This window comes from Procambarus clarkii, chromosome 7 (genome assembly GCF_040958095.1).
Source record: "Procambarus clarkii isolate CNS0578487 chromosome 7, FALCON_Pclarkii_2.0, whole genome shotgun sequence".
Classification (NCBI taxonomy): domain Eukaryota; kingdom Metazoa; phylum Arthropoda; class Malacostraca; order Decapoda; family Cambaridae; genus Procambarus; species Procambarus clarkii.
This window is the reverse complement of record NC_091156.1, coordinates 17,987,155-18,011,088: the sequence shown is the minus strand read 5'-3', so window position 1 is coordinate 18,011,088 and position 23,934 is coordinate 17,987,155. Positions and strand designations below refer to the sequence as shown.

The 23,934-nt window shown below is 42.9% G+C and overlaps 1 protein-coding gene across 1 annotated transcript in view; it reads right to left on the bottom strand.

Annotated features, from left to right (window-relative positions):
* Positions 1–21,283, bottom strand: part of egl (Egl_like_exo domain-containing protein) — a 197,623-nt gene extending 176,340 nt beyond the window's left edge. Inside the window, exon 1 of the mRNA XM_045747388.2 lies at positions 20,587–21,283. Within this exon, the coding sequence (XP_045603344.1) occupies positions 20,587–21,174 (588 nt within the window). The 5' untranslated portion in view covers positions 21,175–21,283. The remainder of the gene's footprint in view (positions 1–20,586) is intronic.
* Positions 21,284–23,934: the final 2,651 nt, after the last annotated feature.

The following is a 23,934-nucleotide window of genomic DNA, read 5'->3' as shown; positions in this document are numbered from 1 at the left end:
TGAGTGGACACACCGCCATAGTGACAGTATTGGGCAGCGCCACTCATCCTGTGAGTGGACACACCGCCATAGTGACAGTATTGGGCAGCGTCACTCATCCTGTGAGTGAACACACCGCCATAGTGACAGTATTGGGCAGCGCCACTCATCCTGTGAGTGGACACACCGCCATAGTGACAGTATTGGGCAGCGCCACTCATCTTGTGAGTGGACACACCGCCATAGTGACAGTATTGGGCAGCGCCACTCATCTTGTGAGTGGACACACCGCCATAGTGACAGTATTGGGCAGCGCCACTCATCTTGTGAGTGGACACACCGCCATAGTGACAGTATTGGGCAGCGTCACTCATCCTGTGAGTGAACACACCGCCATAGTGACAGTATTGGGCAGCGCCACTCATCCTGTGAGTGGACACACCGCCATAGTGACAGTATTGGGCAGCGCCACTCATCTTGTGAGTGGACACACCGCCATAGTGACAGTATTGGGCAGCGCCACTCATCTTGTGAGTGGACACACCGCCATAGTGACAGTATTGGGCAGCGCCACTCATCTTGTGTGTGGACACACCACCATACTGACAGTATTGGGCAGCGTCACTCATCCTGTGAGTGGACACACCGCCATAGTGACAGTATTGGGCAGCGCCACTCATCCTGTGAGTGGACACACCGCCATAGCAGCATGTACAACACTCCCCAATAGGAAGAAAACCCGCTGGGTTGTTCATCCTGTCACTTGTACCCAGACCGTAGGTAGTATAGGTGTTTGGAGTGACTGTGGTCTCTGCTCTTGTAACATCTTGAAGTGTCTCTGGACCCTGGCCAAGGTATTGATTGATTGACTGATGAAGATTAAGCCACCAAAGAGGTGGCACGGGCATGAATAGCCGTTGAGTTCAAGATACTGATTAATTTATTAATAGATCGAGATTAAGCCACCCTAGAAGTGGTACGGGCATGAATAGCCCGTGTCAAAAAGATGCCCATGACAAGACCAGACAAAAGCTTGGCCCTACGTCCATCTCCACGGTCCGGTTCTCGACCGGGCCGCTGGGACGTTGAGCCCCGAAATCATCGCAAGGTAAGGTAGGTCCTTACAAATAAGGGCTGCCTCGTATGGGCCATTAGGCCTTCTGCAGTAACCTTCATTCTTAAGTTCTTGTGCATTAATCCAACTTACTATAGCACCCCCAATATCGTCGTGAGCCGTTATCTTTTTATTCAATCTTTCACGTGTCACTGTATCAAAACCTTTGCTACAGTCCAGGTACACAACGTCACAAACCTTACCACTGTCAACTGCCTCAACTATGCTGGAATAAAATTATAGCAAATATGTTTAAAAGAATAACAAATGAAACATAATGTAAAGAATGTAACTTAGGCTTTTTCAATCTCTCTGCATGTGAAATGTTTCTAATTTGTGAGATTAACTTTGTCATCCTGCGCTGGACGGGTTCTAGTGAATTTATGTTTATTCTATTGTATGGCATTTACCCGACATGGATATATGTCACTGTTACAGTTTAGTGGCAGCCTTGTAGTAACGTCAGCCTAATGATGTGCGCATGCGCGACTTATTTTACTCAAACTCTTTTTACCACTATTTATGATAACAACATTAATATTCTTATTTTATTAATTTATTGCTATCACTTTGTTAGTTAAGTTACATATCTATAATACGAGCAGTATACCTATCCCTCTAGTACTCTGTCTAGGCTTGACCACAACATATGATTATTATGATGATGAGTTAAGGTTCTGATAGGTTATATGTTATATGGTTCAGGTTATATGATTTTGTTGCGTTACGAAGTAAAGCCATGAGTGTGCATTCCAGACCTGGTCTGTGTTATTGTGTTGCATAACATTTACGGGTATTGCTCCATTGGCCTAGGAATTACCATAATTTATTCACAGCACCATAGCCAATTTGTTCTTGAAGTGAAGGGATGCCTGGGGCAACCTCCTTAATAACATGTGCCACAGGTATTGTGACACCATTTGGTCACCACTTGGTCCGGGAGACATCTCCCGTCACGCAGGGTGCAGTTGCGCCTCCACAGATCTCCAGTATCATCTTTTGATACTGGTAATGGCTCGAAAGGGCCACCACTTACGGGCTATTCATGCCCGTGCCACCTCTTGGGTGGCTTAATCTTCATCAATCAATCAATCAGGTATTGTGAACACCATCTTCACTGTGCTGGAAGTCGAAGTTATTCTTTATCAATGCTATTGGTGCCTCCTTGAGAGTACTCCATATATATATATATATATATATATATATATATATATATATATATATATATATATATATATATATATATATATATATAATGTAATGTGTGTGAGTGTGTGCGTGTGTAATATATATATGTAATGTGTGTGTGTGTGTGCGTGTGTGTGTAAATCACGAGAATTAACATGTGATGAAAAATGTGACAGTGTCAGACCACGAAGGAAGAATTACTTAAGGAAATTCCTGTTTCAATTCTTCCTTCATGGTCTGACACTGTCCCATTTTTCATTACATGTTAATTTTCGTGATTTATACACACACACACACACACACACACACACACACACACACACACACACACACACACACACACACACACACACACTTCACACTTTAGGCTTGTATCAAAGTCCCCCCCCCCAGGTCAAACTACTGTCCCTTCCCGGGATGCAACCCACAACAGTTGACTAAGTCCCTGATACCTATTTACTGCTAGGTGAACAGCTGCATCATATGAAAGGAAACGTGGCCAACCACTTCTGTTACGCTCGGGGATCGAACCTGGGGTCCTCAGTTGTGAGTCAAGAACGTAGCCACCATACTACCGATAAACAGCTATGACCAGACAGAATCCATGTCAAGAACTTTGACATGGAGCGAATTTCTCTTCACAATCCAAGAGGTTGAAGGAAGAGATGAAGGAGCTTGTAATCTGTTAAGGTCATGACCTTCCTTGACGGTGTGAGGAGACAGCTGGTGTCTGGGGCTGCTTGATACCTGCTTGATGGGGTTCTGGGAGTTCTTCTACTCCCCAAGCCCGGTCCGAGGCCCGGCTCGACTTGTGAGAGTTTGGTCCACCAGGCTGTTGCTTGGAGCATCCCGCAGGCTCACATACCCACCACAGCCCGGCCCGAGGCCAGGCTCGACTTGTGAGAGTTTGGTCCACCAGGCTGTTGCTTGGAGCAACCCGCAGGCCCACATACCCACCACAGCCCGGCTGATCCAGCACACTGATGCACACACCGGTACTCTGCGCACTGCATGAGTGTCTCACTAGGTCATGTTAAGCACCACTCAGTCTCTCCAGATCATCCAGTAAGGTTAGTACACATCTAGCTGTTACCACTGCTAGGCTTAGGCTCCGCTACAACTAACTCTGGCAGTCTGTAACATCTGCTCATGTAGATATTTGATGTAAATGTAAACTCTATCAGCAGAACTATTCGTCATAATATAATGGAATGTGAAAAAAAACATGAATTCAGAGATAATACCATCAATGGTATCCAAGAAATGTTTAAGTATGTATTGCCAGGAATTTTAACGAAGTAGCCAAAAGTTACGTACTGTAGGTGCAGCCTGCACATGACTGTAAAGCTGCCGCCCAGTTGGGTGGGTGTGGAGCACATGACTGTAAAGCTGCCGCCCAGTTGGGTGGGTGTGGAGCACATGACTGTAAAGCTGCCGCCCAGTTGGGTGGGTGTGGAGCACATGACTGTAAAGCTGCCGCCCAGTTGGGTGGGTGTGGAGCACATGACTGTAAAGCTGCCGCCCAGTTGGGTGGGTGTGGAGCACATGACTGTAAAGCTGCCGCCCAGTTGGGTGGGTGTGGAGCACATGACTGTAAAGCTGCCGCCCAGTTGGGTGGGTTTGGAGCACATGACTGTTGTTTGGAGGACGGGCTGGGATGTAATGGACTTAAATCGAGGACGGGTTGCCTCTAAACAAAGATCCAAAGTCCGTTCCATCCACCCGCCAAACCCCCTGTTTATGAATGAAAAACGGTTTACCCACGACTCACAACTGCTGACGTTCGAACACTTCCGGAACAAGTGCTTCACTGACGAATTTTGTTCGAACCCAGCCCGTCCTCCAAACAAAGATCCAAAAGTGATTCCATGCACCCGCCAAACCCCGTGTTTATGAATGAAAAGCGGTTTACACACGACTCACAACTGCTGACGTTCGAACATATCCGGAACAAGTGTTTCACTGACGAATTTTGTTCGAATCACAACGCTATAAATGCTTCACCCACGTACTACAAATACAAATAATCGCCAACAGAACCTAAACACCTAACCTAACCTAACCTATGCCTATATATGCACAATATGCTAATGTATTATAATATTAATTTATATTTGAGAAAATTCCCGTTTTGAATGAGCAGCATGTAAAAATTTATGAATGCGTGTGTGGGGTCGACCGCTGGATGTAATGGACTTGAGTCGAGGACGGGTTGCAGTGTGAGAGGCCGCCAGTTATGCTCCTTACGTGTAGCCGGAGGGTGCTGAAAAGTCTTGGACTCCTAGGTGCTGATAGAGCGTACCTATTGCACCTGTGCTTTTCAACGGGGCTATTTTTCACATCTTGCCATATGCCTACTGGTTTCATGTGATGTAATCTCCGTGTTCAGATTTGGAACCAGTCCTTCTAATATCTCCCATGTAACTTTATTTTTTTTTAATATTTCACACAATTGAGCTCCTGTCATTGGAGATCACCCACACATTAATTATATTTTTCTAAGGTAAGAGACAGATAGACAAAGATATGGATAGATAGACAACGGATAGACAGACAAAGAGACATGCAGTAGATAGATAGGTGGATGGTCAGATAGATGGATAAATTGATGGGTGAATAAATGGATGGATAGATGTTGACCAGACCACACATTAGAAAGTGAAGGGACGACGACGTTTCGTCGTCCCTTCTTGAGAATGGTCCAGGACGGATCGAAACGTCGTCATCCTTTCACTTTCTAGTGTGTGGTCTGGTCAACATACTTCAGCCACGTTATTGTGACTCATCGCCTGCATGCGGATGGATAGATAGTTTGATAGATATATGAATAGAAAGATGAATAGGTGCATGGATAGGTAAAAGAAAAAACTAGATGGAGATGGATGGATAGAGGTGGATTACTTCCCTGTTACCGAACCAGTATTTATCCAGGTTTATCTAAATCTAAACTTATCCAATTTATACCCCTTGTTTCGTGACCTTTTTCTAATAGTTCCAATAAGAGCAGTAAAGGGTTAGAATGTGTGCCGGGAGCTGTTATGTAGAGACAAAGGAGTTTCTTTAGTCATTCCGCGGGTGTGTTCCCCTTGACTCACGCTCTCCATGGAGAAAGTGTACGAGGCGACGACCTGGGGCTGTCCTTGTGGTGCCAACAGGTAACACACCTTCAGCGTCTCGGTAAATAGTGCACCTGGCCTTGCCTGCAGTGCTGCCACCTGTTGTCACAACCTTTGTTGACGGCATGAGATGGACTTTACGAGTTTACTTGGGTTTAAACCCAACTAAAACTCATGCGTTTATAATACATACGTTGGAAACAATGCAGATGTTCTATGCCTATTATATTACTCGGTAATTTGTTCCATATATCTACAACCCTATTACCAAACCAGTATTTACCCAAGTCTTTCTGTTTTTAATCTAAAATGATCCAGTTTGCATTCATTATTGGACACTAGAAATGGGTTATGTAAGAGTTGCTGTCATGGATACGGAGCCACTTGCTGCCTTCTGACCGGCTCTAAAGTTTCCTTTCCCACGTTTCCATGTATAGACACCCGTCCCTTCTGAAGGATGGGGGAGGAAGGGCGGCGAATCCCGTGACTTCTACAGGAGGCATCCAAACCTTTACTTCTAGGGAGCCGAATCGAACTTCATTTTAAAAAACTGACACATCAGTTTACAACTGATAATTTCACCTAATTTACCTCCCACTTTCAACAGCCATTCAAGTTCAGGTAAGTTTACTCATAATAAAGCACATCCCAAAAGGATAGAGTAGCTTAGGCTATTTCTATCCGCTTCTATTACAGAACATCAATCCAGAGAATGAAAGCGATGAGTTACAATAACGTGGCTAAAGTATGTTGACCAGACCACACTAGAAGGTGAAGGGACGACACAATCGACTTGAGAATGGTCCAGGACGGACCGAAACGTCGTCGTCCCTTCACCTTCTAGTGTGTGGTCTGGTCAACAGAGAATGAAAGATTCGCAGCCGGATTTTCACAACCTATAAGAGGAGAACTTGCCTATCTGCCCCTTACCTATACTATGAAGTAGGCTAAGTTCATTGAGGACAAACTGTCTCCAACAAACCATAAACTTGGACTGGTCAGTAGAACGACGGTCTCGCTTCTTGCTGGGTTGGTGTTCGATCCCCCAAGGGTCCAAGTAATTGGGCACTGTTCCTCCACTCCGTCCTAATAACCCAGGGCCAGATTCACGAACTTAGAACTTACGAACGTGTACATCTTTCCTCAATCTTTAACGGCTTTGGTTACATTTATTAAACAGTTTACAAGCATGAAAACTTCCCATTCAACTGTTGTTATTGTTATAAACAGCCTCCTGGTGCTTTGGAGCTCATTAACTGTTTAATAATTGGAAACAAAGCCGCCAAAGATTGAGAAAACATGTACAGGTTCGTAAGTACTTTCGTGAATCTAGCCCCCAACTCCTTGTCCTCATATATCTTTCAAGTGCAATACTGCCATACCGGCTTAGCGGTCCCTCAATAACTAGTTTACCTTGGTACTTCAACTATTGTATAAACAAGATGAGGCAATAGCCAAGTGCCTGCTAGCTCACATTCTTAAAAACCTATCCTGGTGAAACGCTCATAAGCTACTTGCTCAATGTGCACAGAGCTCTTCATGCAAATTCGTATGGCATTTACATACTTGAAACGCGAAACCTTAAATCCAGCCCAGATTTCAGGTGCTATCGCAGTAGTTGTCATCGAAGCCAGTAGTACAAACCAAGAACATGGTGTATCTAGCCTAACGTAGCTTGCACGCATCTGTGTGTCGGAACTAGGTAACGGAAGGGGTCAAAATCAAGAATTAATGAAAACCTGTGAAACTAAAACAAGTAGCATTAATTAAAAGAAGAGCACCTTAACATGGTTCCTTCCCTGGAAACACAAACCGTAACTGTCTATTTTCTGCTTGTAACAACTTGCAATAAAGTTCTTACATCTTGGCTTAACGTGTTTATGGCGTGTTATAACGTTGTTACATCTTGGCTTAACGTGTTTATGGCGTGTTATAACGTTGTTACATCTTGGCTTAACGTGTTTATGGCGTGTTATAACGTTGTTACATCTTGGCTTAACGTGTTTATGGCGTGTTATAACGTTGTTACATCTTGGCTTAACGTGTTTGTGGCGTGTTATAACGTTGTTACATCTTGGCTTAACGTGTTTATGGCGTGTTATAACGTTGTTACATCTTGGCTTAACGTGTTTATGGCGTGTTATAACGTTGTTACATCTTGGCTTAACGTGTTTATGGCGTGTTATAACGTTGTTACATCTTGGCTTAACGTGTTTATGGCGTGTTATAACGTTGTTACATCTTGGCTTAACGTGTTTATGGCGTGTTATAACGTTACATCTTGGCTTAACGTGTTTATGGCGTGTTATAACGTTGTTACATCTTGGCTTAACGTGTTTATGGCGTGTTATAACGTTGTTACATCTTGGCTTAACGTGTTTATGGCGTGTTATAACGTTGTTACATCTTGGCTTAACGTGTTTATGGCGTGTTAGAACGTTGTTACAACTTGCTATATTGGTTGTTATAACTGGTTAGGTGGTGTTAAAACTTGTTCGAATGTTGTACCAACGTCGTAGTTTCGGTGTGTGTTTGGCGGGTCATCCGTGTGACTGTAGACTGTATATTACTGTCGTCGTGGTGGAGTAGAACACAAGCAAAGACTTATCTGTACAATAATAACACTCAATATATTCCTTGTAGTGAAGGCAAGCGGGAACACCTGGCACGTGCCCGCCTTGACCTTGGGGCAAGACGCTCTCGTCAGAGTAAATGATTAAGTGTTTGTTAGTGTTTCCCGCTAATCCTGGCACGGGTGAGCACACTTCCTAACTTAATCTCCTCATCCACCACTTCTTCCCTCGCTCTCCCTCCCTCCCTCCCTCCCTCCCCGCTCACTTCTCTACCGCTCACACCTACTCCGCCATCCATTCATTCATTCATTCGCATTCTCTGCAGACAGCAAGACAAAATAACGTGGTAATATCACACACAGAGATCACACTAACGTGATGCATCAAATGAACAAATCCACAAATCCACAGCCCTGTCGTAGCTCAGTCGATTAAGGCAGTGTCTGGGATGCTCCCGGACGCAGGTTCGAATCCTCGTCACGGCCCTTGTGGATTTGTTCATTTAACGTGGTAATATGTTTATTGTTTGTGATGTGTGTGTATGTATGTATTAACACGATGTACTGAACGGGGTGAGAATAGCTTGAGCTACCTCAACCCTTTGTGTGTATTTTACCTCAATAAACTTATTTCAATTTCAATTTCAAATAACGTGGCTGCAATATTAGACACCCAGTCCACACACATCTGACAATAGAGGAAGTGGCGGCGTTTTGATCCGTCGCGTGGAGAAAGAATGGTAGAGAAGGTCAATAAATAAGGTAAAAATGTGAGATGAAAGGCGAGAAAGTCAGAAATAAATCATAGAAAGTTAATAGGAAAAAGCCCACAGAAAGTCCAATGGCAGAGAGAAACAGGTGAAAATAGAAACAGGAGAGGGATAGCAATATAAGAAAAAGAAAAGAACGAAGGCCTTGAGAGATTAAAGCTAAGTTATATTATGTTTGTACAGAAAGTCAGAATATTAACTATGTATTGAGAAGGGCAAGAGTCAACGGGAGACATCTCCCGTCACGCAGGGTGCAGTCGCACCTCCACAGATCTCCAGTATCAGCTCTTGATACTGGTAATGGCTCAAAAGGGCCACCACTTACGGGCTATTCATGCCCGTGCCACCTCATGGGTGGCTTAATCTTCATCAATCAATCAATCAGGCAAGAGTCAACAGCAACAAAGCCAGTTAGTTCTTGTAGGAGTATATTGTGGACGAGAGGGGATTCGACAAGACGGTGGGTAAATAACAGTCGAGGCTGGAAAGATTATTTTAGAAAAAGACCAGTCTATCGGATGATTAGAGCCCCTAACATGACAGAAGAGAGCACTGTTCTTTTTGTCTATCATTAAGAGTAAGGCCGGTCAGTCTCACCAAAGCACTGGAGCAGGACGAGCAGTGTGAACCAGATTACAACGAAATGTGTTAGTTTGGTGAAAAGCGAGTTTTATATCAAGAGAACAAAGGTTTGAGTTCAGATATAAAGGGTAGACACAGCACAGGGTTTCTGGGGTTGGAAGCAGGTTTAGGATAAATTATTATTATTAACATCTTTATTGAAAAAAATTATTAAAATTTTGCCTAATCTGAGGATTTTGATAGTCTTATTAAAGTGAGGATAATGCTGGTATTCACTGTCACGCAGGACAGAGGGTCATACACAAGACTATAGGTCTAAACTGTAGGCTGAAGTACATATATATCATGGTTACTATAAATGTTTTAATGTATGGATATGTGAAAACAACTTTCTACTGTGCACTGCCACACAAGGGCAGGGATGGGTTCAAAGAACGTTCTTTTAGTATGGTAGTAGGCACAGTTGATAAAATTTAATGAATAACCCAGGCGAGAGAATGACTTGTAAAGTGTCTTTTTCATTTCCCACTTCCAAAAGACGTCTTCCTCGATCTCATCAGACTGGGTGTTGACTCCTCTTCCAATGGGAAATATTTATCTCCAACTTTCGGTGTCGTCGTGGGATCTCCTTTCTCTCGTGTTCTTGCCACTCTATATATGGAGTACTTTGTGATTGTTGTGAATTTGTCTTTCCATTATTAGTACTCCCCCTTTTCTCTCCCTCTCTCTCCCTCTCTCCCTCTCTCCCTCTCTCTCTCTCTCTCTCTCTCTCTCTCTCTGGCTTGGCTATGTCAATGGTATTTTTGCTCTGGTCTTATGACTAGTCTTTCACAGCCTTTCCTCTCCTCTTTAAACAGTCTGGCTCCTATGAATTTCAACGTTGAATGGGAATGTAATTCCCTCCTTCCTGTCCTACATGTACATGTTCACAGCGCTGTGTCAGGCTTCTCTTTTTCTGTCCACCGTCAGCCTACGTCCAGTAGCATGTACATTCATTTATTTTCCTACAATCCTCCTGTTAAGAAAAGTGTTCTCGTTCCCCTCTTCCTCCGTGTTATGCATCATTGAAGCTTAGTTTATTAGGAAATTTCTCTCTATTTAGCAAGTCGTTTCTTAGCTATTCTTTGCATTAATCAACTATGGTTACTCTCAAGATAACAACTTTCATCCTAAACCTGTTTCCAATACCAGAAATCATGTAATGTGATTTTTCTTCATATCTTAACACACAGAAATCACAATTACGTGATGCATCAAATGATTAAGGCAGCGTCTGGGATGCTCTCGGACGCAGGTTCGAATCCTCGTCACGGCCCTTGTGGATTTGTTAGTCATATCTTGACTAAAAATCTCACTAATACGCCTCTGTCCTCTTGATATAACAATCACTTTTCGACAGATCAACACACTTCGTAGTAATCTGGATTACACTGCTGCTTATCCTTCCAAAACTGCTGGTATTGAGTCTATTTCCTGTTCCTGTTTCCTGACCGGGAGCCGGTCGGCCGAGCGGACAGCACGCTGGACTTGTGATCCTGTGGTCCTGGATTCGATCCCAGGCGCCGGCGAGAAACAATGGGCAGAGTTTCTTTCACCCTATGCCCCTGTTACCTAGCTGTAAAATAGGTACCTGGGTGTTAGTCAGCTGTCACGGGCTGCTTCCTGGGGGGTGGAGGCCTGGTCGAGGACCGGGCCGCGGGGACACTAAAGCCCCGAAATCATCTCAAGATAACCTAACCTCTCGTCTTCTCCAGTACTTTGCTAATGTTAGACTAAAAGAACACCAAAGAAGTGTTAAGTCTACAGACATGAACAGTGTTCTCTTCTGTCATGTTAAGGACACTAATCGTCATAGTTCAATGTTCTGACCTTGAACGTGATCTAACTTAGCCTTAGCCCCTCTTTTCTTTCTCTTATGTTGCTATCTCTGTGTTTCTGTTTTCACCTCTTTCTCATTTGACATTGCCTTCTGCAGTTTTCTTCACTCAGATTCATGTATATGGTTTAATTTTGACATTACAGCCTTCCACCTCACATTATTGCCTTATGTAAACTTGCTCTACTATTCATTCTTTACATAACTTTATACCGGGCCACGACGGACCGAAACGTCCTCACTTTAGTTTCAGATGTGTGGGTTGTGTGTGTGTGTGTGTGTGTGTGTGTGTGTGTGTGTGTGTGTGTGTGTGTGTGTGTGTGTGTGTGTGTGTGTGTGGGTTGTGTGGGTTGTGTGGGTTGTGTGTGTGTGTGTGTGTGTGTGTGTGTGTGTGTGTGTGTGTGTGTGTGTGTGTGTGTGTGTGTGTGTGTGTGTGTGGGTTGTGTGTGTGTGTGTGTGTGTGTGTGTGTGTGTGTGTGTGTGTGTGTGTGTGTGTGTGTGTGTCCTTTCCACTCGTGAATCACCCACTAAAAGTCCCTCAATCCACCACTCACACACCAGTCAACCAACCAAACACCACCACCATACTAGCCAACCACCACCCACACACCACATTTTACTTTTATTTTATTTATATGTACAAGAGTGCATACATTCTCGTACAGTCACTAGCATACACAGCGTTTCGGGCAAGTCCTGAATCTAAATTTTTCCCTTGAATACGACCCGCCAAATCGTTTAACAACCAGGTACCCATTCACTGCTGGGTGAACAGGGGCTACAGTTAAGGATTTACCACTGCGCCATAGAGGACTGAACTACAATTCAGCATCAGACACACACATACTACTCCCCTTAACCCCACAGAAACTACCACACTCCACAACACTAGTACCACTACCAAAACTGGACGAACCATTGCCAAAAGAGCACACCCTGGAGATGGATGATCAGGATCCTCCCAAAATCCACCAAAAGTGACACGCCTTGGAAAATCGTTCATATTTGGAAACATACAAGGCCTAAAGTCAAAATATATAAAGTTAAATTTATAAATAACCTTCTAATAGAGTTGAATTCAATAGTTGGAGCATTCACAGAAACCCATACGAAAGATTACATGGATAGTGAAATCTGGGTCCCAAATTATAATTTATATAGATGTGATAAAGTAATTAAGTAAAATGGAAGAGAAAAAATAAACCACAAGCAGATATTAATTAAAGTCTTCGATTGGGCAAAGGAAAATATCCTTATGTTTAACAGTGACGAGTTCCAGGTACTTAGGTATGGAGGAGACGAGGAACTTAAAACGAAACACAGAGTACAGGACACAATCAGACTTGCTCTTAGAAGGAAAACAACATGTAAAAGATCTGGGAATTATAATGTCTGACGACCTGACATTTAGTGAGCATAACCGAGCAAATATAGCGGCAGCCAGGAAAATGATAAGAAGGAATATGAGAACGTTCAAATCCAGAGATCCCACAGCAATGCTAATATTATTTAAATTACTGGTGATGTTCCGCCTTGAGTACTGCTCAGTACTCACTTTCCCTTTCAGAGCAGGAGAAATTTCTAAAATAGAAGGAATACAGAGAACATATACGGCACGCATAGAAACGGTAAAACACCTAGATTATTGGGACCGTCTCACAACTCTCAAAATGAACTCTCTGGTAAGGAGACGAGAAAGGTATCAAATAATATATACATGGAAGATACTGGAGGGCCGGTCCCAAATTTGCACAATAGAATCGCAACATACTGGAGCGAAAGATGCGGAAGGAAATGCAGAATACCACCAGTGAGGATGCCGTAGGCACAGTAAGAGATCACTATCTGAACATCAGAGGTCCACACTGTTCAATACTCTCCCAGCAAATATTCGAAACTTTGCCGCAACAAAGGTGGAAGTCTGCAAGAAGCATTTAGACAAGTTCTTCCAAGAAGTCCCGAACCAACCAGGTTGTAGTGGCTACGTGGGCTTGCGGGCCGCTTCAAGCAACAGCCTGCTGGACCAAGTTATCCCAAGTCGAGCCTGGCCCCAGGCTGGGTTCAGGGAGAAGAAGAACTCCCGAAACCTTCTCCAGGTAGGCGACGAGTCGACTTGAAAATGGTCCAGGACGGACCGAAACGTCGTCGTCCCTTCACCTTCTAGTGTGTGGTCTGGTTAACTTCTCCAGGTATTCTCCACCCACCACTTACACACCCGCCAACCACCCATCAAACACTATTGACTCGCCTACTCCCGCTGTGTCAACTTTCCCTTAATACCACCAGGTCCCAAGCCTCAGAGACGCTGTACAAACCAATTAATCCATAACAAGGAAGTGACTAGCGACAACATACTTCGAGAGAGAGAACCATTAGCAAGGAGGCATGAATTATCCGAGTCATTATCACAACAGCTCTTCATCTGTCTCCCCTAAACACCCAACAACAAGTCGCTATTGCCAGTAACACTTTATACACACACTGCCTTGTTCCGCTGTCAGATTATAGGGTATTGTAACTCAAGAGTGTGTGCTAGATGCTGCCATACTGACTATATAATCTTTGGAGCAGGACGGCCGGATCACACCAGCATCCCGGGTCACCTCACACGCGCGCCGCACCAACAGACCAGGATAGTCTACCAACAGACCAGGAGTCTACCAACAGACCAGGATAGTCTACCAACAGACCAGGATAATCTACCAACAGACCAGGATAGTCTACCAACAGACCAGGAGTCTACCAACAGACCAGGATAATCTACCAACAGACCAGGATAGTCTACCAACAGACCAGGATAGTCTACCAACAGACCAGGATAGTCTACCAACAGACCAGGATAATCTACCAACAGACCAGGATAATCTACCAACAGACCAGGATAGTCTACCAACAGACCAGGATAGTCTACCAACAGACCAGGATAGTCTACCAACAGACCAGGATAGTCTACCAACAGACCAGGATAGTCTACCAACAGACCAGGATAGTCTACCAACAGACCAGGATAATCTACCAACAGACCAGGATAATCTACCAACAGACCAGGATAGTCTACCAACAGAGCAGGATAATCTACCAACAGAGCAGGATAATCTACCAACAGACCAGGATAGTCTACCAACAGACCAGGACAGTCTACCAACAGACCAGGATAGTCTACCAACAGACCAGGATAATCTACCAACAGACCAGGATAGTCTACCAACAGACCAGGATAATCTACCAACAGACCAGGATAGTCTACCAACAGACCAGGATAGTCTACCAACAGACCAGGATAATATACCAACAGACCAGGATAGTCTACCAACAGACCAGGATAGTCTACCAACAGACCAGGATAATATACCAACAGACCAGGATAGTCTACCAACAGACCAGGATAGTCTACCAACAGACCAGGATAGTCTACCAACAGAGCAGGATAATCTACCAACAGACCAGGATAGTCTACCAACAGACCAGGATAATCTACCAACAGACCAGGATAATCTACCAACAGACCAGGATAATCTACCAACAGACCAGGATAGTCTACCAACAGACCAGGATAATCTACCAACAGACCAGAATAGTCTACCAACAGACCAGAATAGTCTACCAACAGACCAGGATAATCTACCAACAGACCAGGATAGTCTACCAACAGACCAGGATAGTCTACCAACAGACCAGGATAGTCTATAAGTTAGACAACCTGGAGTCTGCCAGAACTCACTAGGAACTTGGAGGCACCGAGCTGGTACCAAATCCAATATTTACAAGTAATCCTAATGCAATAAGAGCCTGGAACACGAGACCTCCAGCATGAGGGACGGGTGCTCTATCGACTGGGCCACGAGCAAGCCACAATAAGGAAGGATTTCAGAGGCACTAAACTGCTGCCCAAACTGAACATTTCAGCTTTCTCTTAGTTGCCATTTGAGCACAGAAGAATGGCCTAGTTGACAGAGCACACGTCTCTCATGCTGAGGTCACCTGTTCGAGGTTCCTATTGCCCTGGTGAATGTAATGTTACTATCCATGGTATTGTGGTTGACATTATATATATATATATATATATATATATATATATATATATATATATATATATATATATATATATATATATATATATATATATATATATATATATATATATATATATAAACTTGCCTAAACACGCAAGTGAAGTTTTACAACTTTAGAACACTTTCCCCTCAGGAGACTCGAACCCTAGCCAGCACAGAAGCCTCACAGCAACTGGCATAACAGGTACGCCTTTAACCCACTACACCAAACTCAGACCCTTAAAAGATATGGTAATTTTGGGGTATTTAATCCCCCCAAAGATCACCACCTCCCAAGGACAACCAAAGCTAGTGAGAGGTCACTCACGTTTTTTCCATCAAGTCCCTGTTAATATGGAAGAACACTGTGTCTATGCTTAATGCAGTAACTTGCCTAAACACGCAAGTGAAGTTTTACAACTTTAGAACACTTTCCCATCAGGAGACTCGAACCCTGAATACATATACATATATATATATATATATATATATATATATATATATATATATATATATATATATATATATATATATATATATATATATATATATATAATTAATATAGGAAATGCCTTAAGTACTTTCATATTTAATAATACATCTTCAGAAGGATGGATTTACAATTCAGTGGTGTGGATATATTGGCAGGGATGAATTGAGGTAAGAAACAATGTCTTTAATGAGATACGAGGATATTAATATGGTATTAGTGATATAAATGTGTATCAATGATCTTACTCAAATAGTATTTAACTGGTCAATCGAAAATAGATCTAAATTATACAAACCACTACTAATGTTCAAATTATATGATTTTGTAATATGTATTAAAGCATATTCAATGATGTTTCTATTGAAAATGGTTTTACAATTCGTTATTGAAAAAGCCCTCTCCCAATAATTTGGTGAGAACTTTGTGACAAATGAACAAAGTATTAGACTATTGGTCATGTCTTACAGAGCATTTGTGTTGCGAAATTCTAAATTTCAAATCTTTGGATGTTTGCCCTACATAGAACCTATTACAGTCTTTACAAGGTATTTTGTAAATCTCTACGAGAACTGTTTCTAGCTAATAGTTTTTCAACATAATTTTTGTAATTAAGCAATATGTGTATATTAAAAAGTTTCAAAAGGTCTTGACAATATTTTTGAACCCAGAAAAATATGGTAAACATAACACATTTTGGGGGGGAATTTTCTAACTGCATATATTATTATAGTATGTACGATGTGCTTTGCTATGGCAAACTTCCAAAAAACTCGGTGGATAACAAAGATGAATGGACATAACAGGGGGAGATATTAATACGGTATTATATATATCAACACATAATTGAAAACGAAACGCCGGATATAAATTGGATAAGTTTAGATTTAGGAAACCTTGGTAAATACTGGTTCGGTAACAGGGTTGTCGATTTGTGGAACAGATTACGGCATAACATAATACACGTAGGATCCCTTGATGGTTTAAAGCATAGGTTAGACATACATTTGAATGATTTTGGATGGATATAAATAGGAGCTCCCACGTACGGGCCACTAGGCCTTCTACAGTTTCCTTGATTCTTATGCGGTTAAATTTGTTAAACACGAGAGACCTATTTTAAAACCATGTTGCTAGTTCTTTTTTCAATCTGGTTTTTATGATTTAAAAGAGTAACTTTTGCGATTATCAATTAAAACAGTTTTCCTATAATAGCCCTTAATTTTTATTATTATTATTATTTTCTACCACAGACGTGGCCACACATTTACAATCCTAACCAGTATATATACATTTTCTTCTGTCCTCCATGGACAGGGTTAGAGATCTGTTACACATATAGTTCAGGGATTTATTGAACAATCAACCACAGAAGGTGATTCGGTGCTTTTAAAATGCTACGCTAACCTACATACGTAAATACATAGATACACAGATTTACGTATGCCCTACATAAAGTGTTCGAAGTGTCATTAATGTGCATTTACAAAGGTGAAATGTAATTCTGATCAGCTTCCATATGTACTTTATACACATACATATACATACACATATACGTACATATACATATACACACACACATGAAGTCACATGCATATGTCTCTTACTCTGACAGGGTGAGATAGCTGACAGAGAAACTAGTGTGCAATTAAGCACTTAATCACTGTAGGTGATTAAGGTGCTTTTACAAGCTCAGGTTCTATAGTTACATCACATACATACATTGTATAATTGATACATTACATGATTAATCTTGGATACAAGTCCAATATATCATCAAGTGTTCCAGTACTCATATAGTAATTACAGAGTTCAGCATACCTTAGCCCAGGAGGGCGAAAGTCAGTCAATATGGGACATTCTACAATATAATGTTCAAGAGAGTGCATGTTTTCTCTTTCACAAAGTTGACACATTGTGTACTCGACATTTGGGGTTTGAGAAAGCTGCCAGATACGTCTATATCCCAGACGTTAAGTTAAATGACCAATACTTGGACGTAAGTGATTTATTTTATTTCTTTAAAAAATATGCATCTATTCGATTTAATTAAATTTGTCGGGGACAGGCAGCCTGTAGATATTTATACGTTAGAGTCACATCGCGGTCCCCCCAAGGTCGACCTACTGACCCCTCCAAGGATGCTACCCCACAACAGTTAACTAACTCCAGGGGCACCCTATTTACTGTTAGGTGAATAGCGACATTAGGTGATAGGACACGTGCACTACATTTGTCCCGCCCAGGATTCGAAACTGGTATTCCCGATTGTGAATTGAGAACGAACTCAATTGCACTACCGAGACCCTGGATAAAGGCTCAGTAAGCTCATATTAACATTCTTTCAGGAATAATAAATAAATAAATAAATTTTTATTCAGGTAAGGTACATACATACAAGGTAAGATACAAAAGTTGATGGATTTATAGATAGAGCTAGTACATACAATGCCTAAAGTCACTATTACGCAAAGCGTTTCGGGCAGAAACCAGAAGAATCCAGGGTTCCTGGAACCCAGGGTTCCAGGAACCCTGGAAAACATTCCGTCTGGTCTCGGGGTCTTCTTTGTTTTTATTTGTTCTACTTAATAGCTTCCTTCTTGGTAACTACTAACCTAGTCAACTTGTCCTCGTCACCACGTGCAGAATTTGTTCCGAAGGCTACATCAGTGAATAACCCATAATGACCTATCCAATGCCACCTAACACACAAGCCAATACTAAGACTTATTTGCTGAGGACAACTTTGACCAGTTCCATTATAAATCTAGGCATCTTAAACAACATAGTAAATACTCGAAGTTCATAGTATAAACTTAAAGCCAATTGTGGTTGACAAACTTCAAAGCAGGATAGCTAGATTGTTTTTATTATTATTATTTTCTACCACAGACGTGGCCACACATTAACAATGCTGTATGGTAGTGGGGAGAACCGACTGAATCTTTCCAACAGGTCAATGGACTGTTGGTTACAGTCAGAAGACAGAACATGAAACAATGGGTATAAATTGGATAAGTTTAGATTTAGGAAAGACTTGGGTAAATACTGGTTAGGTAACAGGGTTGTTGATTTGTGGAACCAATTACCGTGTAACGTGGTGGAGATGGGGTCCCTCGATTGTTTCAAGCGTGGGTTGGACATGCATATGAGCGGGATTGGGTGGTTATAAATAGGAACTGCCTCGTATGGGCCAATAGGCCTTCTGCAGTTACCTTGTTCTTATGTTCTTTTGTAAAGGACGACAGGCTAACAATATGGAAATCAAGAGTGGAGACAACCCAGCAGTTCTCTGACGCGGGAGGAAACCCCGAACATGGACCCAACAGGTAGGGCGACCCAACATTTCAACAAAAGAAAACAACATTGGTTCTGGCGATTCTCCTGTGAGATACGTAGTTGGTTCAAGCCTTTGGTTCAAAGGATACTCATAATAGGATGAGGGAGTGTTTTCCTGGGGCTGGGATAGGTGCCAGAGGGACAACAATGGGAAAACTATTATTGTCCTCTCGGATGAAAGGAATGAATGTTGGCAGCAGTGTTGCCAAAAGTATTTTAATGAATGTACCAAACTTATTACCTAGAGAGTACAAAATTTTCAATATAACGTAAAAATATGAATACAACACTTTTGAATTTTAAAATACAGCTCAATAAGATCATCAGAACAAATGGGAGCACCTTTGACAAGCCACCGGCTTCCTGTCCTCGTCGACTGGAGATAGTGGCCCTCGAGTAAATTCAGGTAAATATTTAAATAAAGTTAGTCATCTTGGAGTTTGAAGTAAGACAAACAGTTGATTTTGTTATATTTTTCATTGTATACACGGAATGAATAAAGTGTAGTGTACAGTTTACACATTCTATCCACAGTCTACACCAACTATTGTTTTTGACGAACATGTTATATTGTGTGCCATTCACCTACCGTGTGAGCACCGTAAGGTGTGTCACCCACCTACTGTATGAGCACTGTAATGTGTCACCCACCTGCTGTATGAGCACTGTAATGTGTCACCCACCTACTGTATGGGCACTGTAATGTGTCACCCACCTACTGTATGGGCACTGTAATGTGTCACCCACCTGCTGTATGGGCACTGTAATGTGTCACCCACCTACTGTATGGGCACTGTAATGTGTCACCCACCTGCTGTATGGGCACTGTAATGTGTCACCCACCTGCTGTATGGGCACTGTAATGTGTCACCCACCTGCTGTATGGGCACTGTAATGTGTCACCCACCTGCTGTATGGGCAATGTAATGTGTCACACACCTGCTGTATGGGCACTGTAATTTGTCACCCACCTACTGTGTGTGTGTACCGTGAGGTGTGTCCTCCACCTGCTGTGTGAGTACCGTAAGTGTCCACCCACCTATTATGTGAGCAGTGTATGGTGTCACCCACCTGCTGTGTGAGCACTGTAAACGTATCCCTCCCCCACCTATTGTGTGAGCCCCACTAGGTATGTCACCCATCTGCTGTGTGAGCACCGAAAGGTGTGCCACCCACCTTCTGAGAGCACCATAAGATGTCACCTACTTGCTCGGTGAGTAGTGTAAGCTATCACCCATCTGCTGTGTGAGTAGCGTAAGTGTCCCCCGACCTATTGTGTGAGGACCGTGAGGCGTGTCACCCACCTGCTGTGTGAGCACTGTGAGGTGTGTCACCCACCTGCTGTGTGAGGACCGTAAGGCGTGTCACCCACCTGCTGTGTGAGCACCGTAAGGCGTGTCACCCACCTGCTGTGTGAGCACCGTAAGGCGTGTCACCCACCTGCTGTGTGAGCACCGTAAGGCGTGTCACCCACCTGCTGTGTGAGCACCGTAAGGCGTGTCACCCACCTGCTGTGTGAGGATCGGGTCGATCTGCGGCACCTCCAGTTCCTTAAAGGGTTGGGGCGCGACTCCCTCATATTCCTTGAGGATGACGGTCTCCTCCCTCACCACGAACACTTCGGGGTATCTCACAAGGAAGTCCCGGAACTCCTTCACATGCTGTCCGGACACATGACGCACCTCCGGCGACGCTTGCGACCGGTGACCGAGAAGGGACTTTATAGGCACCTCCGTCCCGGCTCCGTACTGGCGTAATTTACCCACGAAATAATCCACAGCTTCCTGGGCATAGTCTCGCTTGCCAAGCAGTTTACCAGTCGGGTCGTGTGGGTTGGAGATGCCATTGCTGTAGTTCGTAACACTCACATAGTCATCCTCCAAGGTAAATAGAGACGGATATTGCTGTAGGAACTTTCTCAAGCCAGATTGTGAGCCGCCAGCAATCTGGCGCATCTCCTTCGTAAAGCCTTTAGTCCCAAACTGACAGCTTAGGTCATGCAACGTCCGGGGTTGACCCTTGTCCATGAGCCGGTCAAGGAAGAATAAAAGTGTGAGATTTCTGACATGGTCGTAATCTTTAGTGTCCATATTCATTGACAATAAATTAAAATTTAGTCGATACGCTTATAAAAACTGAATGTGCATGAATGCTCCCCACGAGCAACTCGATACGTCCCTCCCCTCCTCACTCCGCAGCCACACTGAGGCTGCAGCAACGTCCGCCAACACTCCACGAGATCCACATCAACGCCATAAACCAAAATATCCTTTTAGAGTCAACATAAGCTTTAATTTGAGTATAAAATGTGTTTATTTGATTCTTTTTAGATTGTTATGCTTTTATTTACTTTTTTAATAATATTTTAATTTTTCAATATACTAAAAACTTTAGCTAAACTAAATATTTTTTAGCTGATCAATATATTTGTATATATTCATGTATGTAAATATATATATATTCACATACACTTATATATATATATATATATATATATATATATATATATATATATATATATATATATGTCGTACCTAGTAGCCAGAACTCACTTCTCAGCCTACTATTCAAGGCCCGATTTGCCTAATAAGCCAAGTTTTCCTGAATTAATATATTTACTATAATTTTTTTCTTATGAAATGATAAAGCAACCCTTTTCTCTATGTATGAGGTCAATTTTTTTTTATTGGAGTTAAAATTAACGTAGATATATGACCGAACCTAACCAACCCTACCTAACCTAACCTAACCTATATTTATAGGTAAGGTTAGGTTAGGTAGCCAAAAAAAGCTAGGTTAGGTTAGGTTAGGTAGGTTAGGTAGACGAAAAAACATTAATTCATGAAAACTTGGCTTATTAGGCAAATCGGGCCTTGAATAGTAGGCTGAGAAGTGCGTTCTGGCTATTAGGTACGACATATATATATATATATATATATATATATATATATATATATATATATATATATATATATATATATATATATATATATATATATATATAACTATGTAACCTTGCATAATACTCCTCAACTTGCTCATTACTCCTCAACAGCTTATGCTGACATGCTGCTAGAACAGTATGCAAGCACTACTTGCATATCGAATCTGCCCAAAATATACAACAACATCTTCCAGTACTAATGTTAATAGGGGTTTTAATATTGAAATTGTCTATAGTGAAATGGGCCCAGATGATGCTTATGACATTTCTCTATTTGAGCTTGAAACTGCACTTGAGAAGGGCAGAGCAACTTTCCCTGGAGACAATGGCATAACGTACAGTACCCTGAGGCTTCTTACTGACATACCTAATACTTCGCTGCTAGAACTGTACAGACAACGTCTACGCCAAGGTGTCCTACCAGATCGTTGGACGCAAAGCCTCATAATCCAACACCTAAGCAAACTCGAACAAATTTAGACCTATATCTTTACTTTTTGCATGTGCAAGGTCCTTGAGAGGATTGTCCTCAGTAGGCTAATGTTGAAAATCATAAACGTCAACTAACTTCTAACTTGCATGGCTTTCTCCCTGGGAGTAGTACACAATCTTGCTTTGCTGAGTACTTCATCAGGCAGGAACCAAACACTCACATAGCCTTTCTTGACCTCCAAGCTGCTTTTGACACAGCTAATATGGAACTTATCCAAGAGCAGCTAGCTTTTTTTTGATTATCAGAGGATATTTGTTGAAATGGATTAAGGGTTAATTGAGTAAAAGAACTGCCGTAGTAATCTGTAAGGGGTTAAGAGTCATCAGATGCGCCCCGGTAACCTAACATCGGGAAAAGTTGAAGCGGGATGGGATCCCTAAAACCTCTTCGGACCACGGACATGACCACTGAAACGAAAGGTGAGGCAAAGGATTTCATACCTGGCATCGTCGTCTAGCTCTCGCCCCTGCTCCGTCCAGGAGAACGGGAACTGTGATGCGAACATGCAACCTACGGAAGTTCAACTTTGACAACTAGCGGACGTCTGGACACCTTCCCCCTGGGGGCCGTCGGATCATGCTCTATTTCGCGATTTTGCATTTTGATACTGCCGTTGGCAGTATTAACGGTACCTATTCAACGGTCCGTATTGTTACGACGCCTGGCGCACCTATCACCTTGGGTCGCAGGATAGCTGATAGATTTTGAGCGTTTTCTGGCTGTGTTTTTCGGCCGGGGGTGTCGGTGTCCGGCGCCGGCTTGGCCGAGAGGTGCCCCGGAGATGGTGGATCTTTGTGGGCTCCCGGTGTTTCCTCAGCGGTGTTGAGCGGCTGGCTTCTGCTCTGCCGACGGACACTGGATGACTTTTGCGTTTTAGTTGTGGGCCGAGTTTTTGGTTTTGTTACCCATTGTTCTCTCTGTGGGATGGGGCCGGTGCTTGTCACCCTGAGGAACTTTTGGGGATCCCCCAATCATGCATCTGCCCATCTGCGTATTTATTTGCCGCGAGGCACTTTAGTTTTCGTTGATAAGTGACATTCAATATGCAATTAACTCTTCACGGGTACACCGGGGCGCATCCGATCCCACAATCATCGTCGCCCCTAAATCAACAACACACAATAACACAACAACAGCAATAACAACCTACAGATGGCTCTCTGAAGCCTGACACGGACGCTATAGAACCGATTGCAACAGAGAAGTTGGGGGATTTTCCAACCGGAGGCGATGGAGATGCGCAGCTAGGCAAGAATATCCAATCTGAAGGCAAGTGAGGGAAATGCCCAGGAGTTTGGAGTGATGTCAGGCTCACGATCGCGAGGTGCTTCCCCGAAGGCTCACCAGGGACAGTACCTTAAGGGCCGATGCCAACTCCGCCTCCCAGCCTGCGAGGTAGGCCGGCCGGAACTGCGGGAA